Source organism: Montipora capricornis, chromosome 12, assembly GCF_036669925.1.
Source record: "Montipora capricornis isolate CH-2021 chromosome 12, ASM3666992v2, whole genome shotgun sequence".
Classification (NCBI taxonomy): Eukaryota; Metazoa; Cnidaria; class Anthozoa; order Scleractinia; family Acroporidae; genus Montipora; species Montipora capricornis.
Genome location: NC_090894.1, coordinates 3,591,169 through 3,601,168, shown reverse-complemented (window position 1 = coordinate 3,601,168; position 10,000 = coordinate 3,591,169). Strand labels below are relative to the sequence as shown.

The 10,000-nt window shown below is 39.8% G+C and overlaps 1 protein-coding gene across 1 annotated transcript in view; it reads left to right on the top strand.

Annotated features, from left to right (window-relative positions):
* The window catches only part of LOC138026447 (uncharacterized), a 12,420-nt gene extending 5,132 nt beyond the window's left edge, over positions 1–7,288 (top strand). The window contains exons 2-3 of the mRNA XM_068873812.1: positions 6,157–6,219; positions 6,330–7,288. Of these exons, the coding sequence (XP_068729913.1) occupies positions 6,157–6,219; positions 6,330–7,031 (765 nt within the window). The 3' untranslated portion in view covers positions 7,032–7,288. The remainder of the gene's footprint in view (positions 1–6,156; positions 6,220–6,329) is intronic.
* Positions 7,289–10,000: the final 2,712 nt, after the last annotated feature.

The following is a 10,000-nucleotide window of genomic DNA, read 5'->3' as shown; positions in this document are numbered from 1 at the left end:
AAATAAAAAGACATACGCTCTATTTTGTTTTATAGACAAACCAAAGCAAACGAATGAAACGGCCTATCTCCAGTCAGTATTCCAAATAAATCTCACCTTTTTATCTTTACATTCCTCAAAAAGCTTTAGTAAAAGTAAATAATAATAATAATAATAATAATAATAATAATAATAATAATAATAATAATAATAATAATAATAATAATAATAATAATAATAATAATAATAATAATAATGCAGCCTTTTCTTCGAGTTCCTGAAAGACTTAGATCTTATCCAGTTTATCCCCCCTTGGTACTCTCCAGTCTCACCTAAACCCGAGTACAAGAATGACCGAGCGTGCGCGTACTGGGATGTCCCAGTATTTGCTGAAAATACGGAAGTCAGGGCTAACAGAATTGATGCGAGAATTGTGGACAGAAAGGAGAAGAAGGTGATCCTTATTGAGATGAGCTGCCCTTGGGTTTCCAACAGAGAACAGAAGGAACAGGAGAAAACTGACAAGTATGCGCCGTTGAGATGGGAGATGCGCCAACAGTTCCCCGGCCACACTATCACACAGTTTAATGTGATAGTTGATGTACTAGGAGGCTACTCTATGGAGACGGCGGAGAAAGTTAGGAAGTTTTTAGGTCTGGATAGAGGGAACCAGGTTTTGTTTAATATGCAGAAGGCAGTTTTATCGTACACCCTAAACATAGCAAGGTCATTCAAGGTTTCGACGAGTTATTAAGGAATATAAACTCTTGTTCCTTTCTCAAATGTTGGTTCGTTAGTTATTACCAATTGGTTTGTAAATAGGTTTAACAGTAGGGATTGTTACACAATAGTGCCTTTTCCTACTTATATTTGTAAGCATAGTTACGTACTACATACTGCATAATAATAATAATAATAATAATAATAATAATAATAATAATAATAAATAATAATAATAATACCTTTAAATTATATAGCGATAATTCCAAGGTTCAAAACTGCTTTACAATGACAATTAATTAAAAACTAATTATAAAATTATGTACATAAGAATACAAGTAAATATTTACAAAGAATGTATTTATAAAAAGGGGCATAGTCAAATAATTAATAAAAATATCATGAGAGAAAGACAAAAAATAAAACAATAAACACATAAACGGTAGAATAAACCCATGAGATAACACAGATTTTGTAATCTTATTTCACATATCATAAAATCTTGCACCAACTCAGTGGCAACAACTAGTCCAGGTATGCTTGTTTGAAAAGCCAGTTTTTAAGTAAGCCTTTGAATATAGATATAGAATGACGTGATCGGATGTTATGAGGGAGTGAAATCCACAGCTCAGGGGCTGCGCAAAAAAGAAAGCTCTCTTTCCATAAGATTTAAGATTATAAAAGGGCTTAGACAGAAGATGGAGGCCAGACGACCTTAGAGTCCTTAAAGGTCTATAAGATTTGATTAAGTCAGACAAATAAGACGGTTAGTTATTGAGGATTTTGAAGGTAAGAAGTAAAATCTTATATTGAATTCTTTGCCCACTGGGTAGCCAAATTCTGTAGGCTACGCAGAACGAGTAATATATTCGGATTTGTGAGAAAAGGTGAGGACTCTGGCTGTAGCATTCTGTACCAGCACTGAAAATTTAGACAGACCATAAAGAAGCGAGTTGCACAAATCTAATTAGAAGAAATAAATGCGTGGTAGCCTGTTACTGGAAAAGTATCGTTTTAATTTCCTGTGGTGTGTATCACTAAAATACCATTTCGGGTGCTCGACCCAAGCCGCCACTCATTTTTCGCTTGCATTTTTTTCTCTTTCCCTACTATCTGGGAGCCTGGAACAGGCTAAATGCGTGAATAAGTGTCTCGCAGGCCTTAACGCTGATATGTTTCCTGATTTTGCAAATGTTCCTTAACCCTTTCACCCCTGAAGAGACCCCAAAATGTTCCTTAACCCTTTCACCCCTGAAGAGGCCCCCATTGACGAGTAAAATCGTCTGGTGTTAGACAAAGTATTTCTCTAAGTATCACTCTCAGGAGGGAGAGGGTTAAAGGGGACATAGTTTTTGAGTGGACCTAGATGTGGTTATTACCCATTCACCCATGAAGAGGCCCCCATTGACAAGTATAATCATCTGGCAATAGACAGAGTAAAATGTATCAGTATCACTCTTAAGAGGGAGAGGGTTAAATGAAAAAAAGCAGGATTTACAAATAGCAGCAACATGAGGTTCAAGAAACATATCCTCGTTTGGGATAACGCCCGAATTGTGATAGTATTGCTGTGCTGATTGTTGAGTTCCCATTAGTATCCCGTATCTTTAAAAACCTGACCTTTATCCCGTTAATTCCTGTGGTTTGTATCACTAAAATACCATTTCGGGTTTTTAAATATCCTGCATCCCGCTAATTCCCCCCCCCCCCAAAAAAAAATCCCAATCAGTTGCACTGTTACGGTGTGAGTGGGGATAATGGCGGATGGTTATGCTCTAGCGACTTCCGTTCTCCTGGCGATATTCTGTGCCTCTCTGTGCAATTTTCCTCCGCGCAATGGCTTTCTCGATCATTATTACCATTGTGCACCATCAGGAAAGATTATTTTTCGGCCACGAGTATTTTTCAGAACGTATGTCGATGTTGGAGTGTTCGCTGTCGTTCCACGTGGCTGCGTTCGAAAACTTGGGAGGCTCCAGCGTTCAAAGTTTCTCTTGAGGCGTATTAAATACTACTCAAATGCTTCCTGTGCATTTAACCCTGCTGTTTACAAGATTCTATGCAGTGGCGACGTAGAAACTAATCCTGGTTACGTGCCTGAATGCACGATACGATCTCAAAGACATGGTCACACTTCGAAGTTGAAGGTATTCTACACAAATGCCAGGAGCATTGTCAACAAAGTTGCTAAACTACAACTGGAACTGGCTAATAGTCAAGCACATATCGTTGTTCTAACTGAAACACATTTAGACTGTTCGATTTCAAGTGAGGAGGTCATCGGCAGCGATTACACAGTTTATCGGAAAGACCGCGTTGGCAATGGAGCTAGACATGGCGGTCGTGTTTTGATAGCGACGAAAAAAGGCATGATCACCTCAATACGAGAACATCAAGATCTGCCTTCCGAGTTACTCTTTGTTGATATACTTACTAACGGCGAGAAGAAATTAACGATTGGGACTTTTTACAGGCCACCTAATAGTGACTTGAAGCCCTTGGAAGACCTTCGGTCATGTCTTTCTTCTATTACAACCACAGATCTTCTCATCACTGGCGACTTTAACCTAAGTGAGTTTGATTGGACTACGAACCATCCTACAAAATCATCTGAGCATCACCACCTTCTGTCCGATATAATTCAAGACAATTACTTGTATCAAATGGTTGACGAGCCTACTCGCGAAAATAACATATTAGACCTAGTACTGACGACAAACATCGACCTGATAAATAATTTGGAAGTCGTTGGGCCTTTCCCTGACCATAATTCAATAACATTTACCGTAAACTCTGGCCCCTACCAACAACGGATCTCAACGAAAGAAAATTATGCTTTTAGCAAGGCAGACTGGAACCATCTAAGATCTCTGTTCAGTTATTCACCTTGGTATTTTACGTTAGAACAACAGGACCTTAATGCTAATTGGGAAGCATGGAAAGATCTTTATTTCGCAGCGGTTAACGAAAGTATACCCAAGTACCGTCACAAAAAAAAAAAAAAAAAAAAAAGCTTTATGGATTACGAAGGACTTAATTAAATTGTCCAGGAAAAAGAAACACCTCTACACAAAGGCCAAAAAATGTAACAGCGAGGATCATTGGGTCGCATATCGCATTTTGAACAACACGTTGAAAAAGAAATGTAACACATCCAAATGGAGCCATTTTAAGGCACTCGCTGATAAATTACAAGTAGAGAATAATTCCAAGCCTTTTTGGAATTATATGAAATCATTAAGAAAAGGTACTAACGACCTAGTGTTCCTTAAAGAAGGAAGTGCAGAAATCACAGGTGATCAAGAGATTGCACAACGCATGAACGCATATTTTGCATCGGTATTCACACATGAACAAAAGACTCTTCCGGCATTCGATTATGTTCTCGATGAAACGTTATGCAACGTATCATGTACACCTAGCGAAGTGGAAAAACATCTGAAAAACCTAAACATACACAAGTCCCCAGGTCCTGATAAATTATTGCCGCGTATCCTAAAGGAATGCGCACTGGAACTATCTATATCACTTTGTAATCTATTTAACAAGTCGTTTCAATCTGGCTCGCTGGTCATTGACCGGAAAATTGCACATATTATTCCAGTCCATAAAAAGGGACCAAAACACCAAATCTCGCCAAATCTCGCTAACATCCATCATTAGCAAAACGGCTGAGAAGATTGTAACATCAAGAGTTGTCTCATTCTGGACTGAACATAAACTACTAAACCCAAGCCAATTTCGCTACTTGGAAGGCAGATCGACAGTGTCGCAACTCTTAGGCTGTTATAACGACTGGTGCTTAACAAGAAATTCGTCAAAAGTATCTGATGTAATATTTCTGGACTTTTCAAAAGCGTTCGACTGTGTCCCCCATGAGCGCCTACTTTTTAAACTCAACAGGTATGGTATATATGGGCAACTACACCTGTGGTTTAGGAACTTTTTAAACAATCGAAAACAAAGAGTTCTGATACGTGGATCGTACTCGGATTGGTCGCCTGTTATATCTGGTGTCCCTCAGGGCTCAATACTGGGGCCGGTTATGTTCCTTATTTGCGTGAACGACATACCTGACATTATCACGTCTACTGCCAAATTATTTGCTGATGACACCAAAATCTATCGACAGATAAATAACGTGGAAGATTCTATTGCTTTGCAGATAGATCTGACCACCCTCGACCTATGGGCGGATCGTTGGCAGGTGAAATTTAATTCTACCAAATGTGAAGTCATGAGAATTTCACATAACAACGACAAAAGATCCACACGCGGTACAATATATCGGGTACCGTGTTACGAAAGATCTTATAAAGATCTTGGAGTTATTATGGCGAGTGACCTGAAATGGGCAAAACATGTTGAACAAATAGTCCATAAAGCAAACAGGGTACTTGGCTTACTTAAGCGCACAGTAGGCGGCAAAAATAAAGATATTTTCTCAATTTTGTACAAAACGTTGGTTCGTCCAATCTTGGAATACGCTTGCCCGGTGTGGTCACCACACTTAGTCAAAGACATCCATGAAATCGAGAAGGTACAAAGAAGAGCCTCGCGAATCGCCTTAGACCAAAGAAGACAAGAGATGGCGTACGAGGAGAGGTGTAAAATTCTTAAATGGAACTCTTTAGTAAAAAGGAGGGATTTTCTTTCCCTGGTGGAATGCTATAAGATCGTATTCAATCTGAATACGATAACCCCTAATAGGGCCTCGTTGTTTCCACTGGATAATTTAGTAGCATTAATAATAAGAAATAACCTCTTTCTGTTTTTACAACAAATAACTTCTAGTTAAATTATAGCTTTACTTTTCTGGTAATCTCTCCCCATTTTCCGAAGTTTACCAGTGGTTTTAGTTCACTGTAACTGGACAATTTGTGTTAAATGTCTGTGCATCCCACGGATACGCCCTTATAGGCGTCTTGTTATGAAAACAGAAACTCGTTGGCATTACCACATGATTTACATGAGGTTTGTATCAAAGCAAGGTCAACTCCAGCCTCGCTTTTATTCAAAGGCCTGGTAAATGAGCACATAACTGTAAAATGGTTTATTCAACTAACTGGTCTTAAAGTTAGTATTGATACTAATACGAGAGGAAAATTTTTGATTGTCTCCATTTAGAAGACCTCAGTCGCGTTAATGTGTAGTTGATTTTGACCTTTACTCCAAAGGATAATCGCCGAAAAACTGGCATTTTTTCTTATTTCCTTCTTTTTTCCAATGTTGTCAACTAACTGGTCTGGAAGTACTGTGGTATTTATTATAACAAATACGCCATTGCTGTATTCTAGTATTGATACTTATACGAGATTGACATCTCTCTTCGGTCTCGTTGATTTGAACAAGGATATCGCTGGGAAAGAAAATCTAAGAACCACTACTCGTCATCCTCAATTCCATGCTCGCTCGAGGAACGCTGGGTATTAATTAGCAAAAAAATCTATTTTTCAGAGTCTTGAAGTTGCGTCGCGACATGTTGGACACAATATAGGAGATCTTACAATGGGATGTAAGGTAAGACATCAGTTTGAACGCTTAAAAACCAATATTCTGGTGAAATTTTCCTCCACCCAAAACCCTCGAGGAAAACTTTTCATTAGGGATCGATTTTTTCCGTATTTCAGGAAGGCAACTGTCGCAATTCATTTTCAATCACCCCAGATGAATCGCGTCCCACCTCTTGCTTGGATTATCTGTTGAAAGGAGAGTCCAAATGTGGCATCTACCGACTTTATGACAACGCAGGGAACAGCTTCCCAGCTTACTGTGACCTGAATTCCGAACCCGGTACAGCCTGGACCCTGGTCATGTCTTGGTCTTGGGGAACTCAGTATCGCTCACTTGCTGCTTTCAAGAACACACCACTCAAGTTTGACGCTCCTGTAAACGAGTATGCTATTAACTGGAATGTCTATCGCCTGAGCTTAGCACGAATGAGATCCCTGCAGAGTCATTCCACTCACTGGCGAGCAACATGTAGTTATCCCACTCACGGCGTGGATTTCACCGACTACGTTCGCGGAACTTTTAGCGACCTCAATATTGTCGATTACAATGAAGGCAACAAATGCAAGAAAGTGGAGTATATCAACATTCGGGGGCACATTGGAATTCACGAAACGGTACCTTTTTGGCAGGGAACTAGCGCTACAAGTCACTTTCTTCATACTGACAGTTCAGTTACCCCCTGTCAATTTCAGCCGAATTCTGGTTCGGTATCTAGCGAGGACAACTTTGGTCATTATGGAGATGCATTTAACACCAAGTTCCGCTGCACACAAGGAAGCAATTCTAGCACCCAGTGGTGGTTTGGAGCTCACTTTTAACTGACTGCGACGTAACAATGGGGATCACAGCCCTCATAAGCCACACCGTATTTAACGCAATTTTCTACAGTCAAGCGACCAAAACGACTAATGATTATAGTTTCATTGTCAAAAATCAACGTTAATGATTTAGAGAGTTAATTTTTTACGAAAAAGATTTTGCAATCATTTTAACTTATCTGTACCTTATTTGCTAAACGTTTTTACAATATTGAATTACAACAGTGTGAAAAGGCAGTTGATACAGTCATGCTAAAGCTGCTTGTTGTTGTTGATTCTTTTTTGTTGATTACTTTTTTTTTCCAGTTCGAGCAACTTTAGGCTCAGCGTAAGAGGTTATACGTCGGCTTCTATTTATTGCATTCGCTCTGAATAGGAAACCGTCACCGTATCAACGTGAGTGCATTACGTGACTTATGATAGCCTGTTCCAGGCCCCCAGATAGTCGGGAAAGAGAAAAAAACTGAGTGCAAAAACGAGTAGCCCCCACTCGTTTTTCGCATGCAGTATTTTTCTCTTTCCCGACTATCTGGATGGGGTCCTTTAACATGCTAGATTTATGGGCATGAGGGGTGTTTTGAAAGTTGTCAAAAATTTACGGCTCTTGAATTTGAGAACTACTAAAACATCACGAGTGGCCAAATGCACGAACAAGTATATTTTTACGATTTTTTATTTATCATATACTCAACAAAATGACTCAATATTGCTGTGTTTCCATAGAAACTTCCGTATCGGCCTCTATAATTTCATCTATTTATGGATTCATCACTGACCAATCAGAAACGCGGTATTCTGTTGAGTAAGTTGCGTTTTCACGGTTATGTTTGCAATCTCACAGAACGGCGATAAGCTCAAGTCGTCAACAGAATCTGGAATTCGGCCATCTTACAACGTATTTTCGAGGAACTGAAGTTTATGAAGCTAAAAAAGGTTTTTTGCACCGGTATGGCGAGGTCACGGGTTCAAACCCCGTTAAAGTTCTGAATTTTTCAGGATCCTCTACTCAATTGCTAACTAAATTGCGTTCATAACTGCGAGAATCATACCTTCACTTGAATGCATATCCTCAGTTCAATATATATTATTCATTTCATATATCATTTCGTTCGTTGATTCTTTCATGAATGATCAGGTTCTTAGCTCAGTTGGTTAGATGGTCGCACTCGAATCCCAAGATCACGCGTTCAAACCCCGTTGAAGTCCTAAATTCTTTAGGCATCTCTACGCAATTTAGCAGCCAAAAAGACTTTAAATGATGGTGTAATTTCAGTAGTTACCATCTACTGTAGATTTATATAGTTAGAAGCCCTTGGATTTCTCTATAGTCATGAACCGCACCATTTCAGTAATATCTTCTGGGCGCACAGCATTAGTGATATAGCGTACCTCCACAAGGTGGAGAACATCCGATTCGTTAAGGTTTTAAATCATTAGTTCGAATCCCGCTCAAGCCAGAATTTGCCAAACTTTCTTTGTTTGGTTACTGCTTAAGAAACGTTCCTTATTGCAATGATCTTTCGTAGTCCAGATAAATTGGTCTTTCAAAGATATAGACTTAACTATTAGAGGTTAATGTGAAGTGCTAGTTTTCTACCCATATATTTATGTGAGCCTTAGCCCTACTGTGGGAGGCGCGGTGGCCTCATGGTCAGTGTGCTCGACTCCGGGTCGAGTGGTCCGGGTTCGGGTCCTGGCCGGGGACATTGTGTTGTGTTCTTGAGGAAGACACTTTACTCTCACGGTGCCTCTCTCCACCCAGGTGTATAAATGGGTACCGGCAAAATTGCTGGGAGTAACCCTGCGATGACTAGCATCCCATCCAGGGGGAAGTAGAATTATTCCTAGTCGCCTCATGCTACATAAACCGGAGATAAGCGCCGGCCTGGTGGGCCTTCTAGGCTCGTAGCGGACTTTACCTACCGTTAGCCCTACTAGTGGGAATGGGCCCACACAAGGACAGGGAAAAACTCTGACTAGGGTGGGAATTGAACCCACGACCTGCTCTACCGATTGAGCTACAAGGTCAGACGGGAGCAGGCCGTGGGAACTGAAGATGTTAAAGTCACGACAATGAACACGGAAGGATTACGTTTTTACAAACGTAGGCCGTGTAGCACTTATATTTGAACAGACTTAGCTGATTAGAGGGTAAAGTGAAGTGCTAGTTGTGTATCCCATATAAAACATGTGAACGTTAGCCCTACTAATCGCAATGGGCCCACACATGGACAGAGAAAAACTCTGACTAGGGTGGGAATTGAACCTACGACCCTTTGGGTTAAAATACCACTTCTCTACCGACTAAACCACAATCTTTGCGGGAGCGTGGAGTTTGTGAGCGCGTTTTGAAGCGTTCGCGGATAGAAATCGCCGCTGCAGTTGAAGCAATGATCCTTCCGGTAAAAAGAAAAAAACCGTCGACGCAGACAATTTATTAATCCCAATCAGAAGCTCGTAACCTGAGCTTCTGTCGCAGTCCATTTTCCAAGCAATCAAGATCATGAACAATTTCATCTCTTCGGTGCCATTCTGCTTGTACGATACCAATTAATGTACCACTCCACAGAATATACACTGAATACAACAAACAGGGACTCGCCGCTTAATAAAATTGCAATAATACAATACAACCTTTATTTACACACGATATTAAATTTAAAGCTAAAAGCTTGTGGGGCGGTGACAAAATTACAAATTAGTGATAAAAATGCTAAAAATTATTAAAACTACATTCAAGGGAATAAAAAAAATCATTCATGAGCTCATGTAATAACATTGGCATTTTAAAAATTTAAGAAGACAATTAAAAATATATGAAATTCTCGGATCTATTGTTGATTATATTAGTCGTTTTCACACTAGATACGGAAAACTCGTCTGAGACGGAAAACTCGTCTAGACGAAAAATTTGTCTTAGTGTGAAACCGGGACCGATACGAATTTTTGTAGAAGTAATATCATCCGTA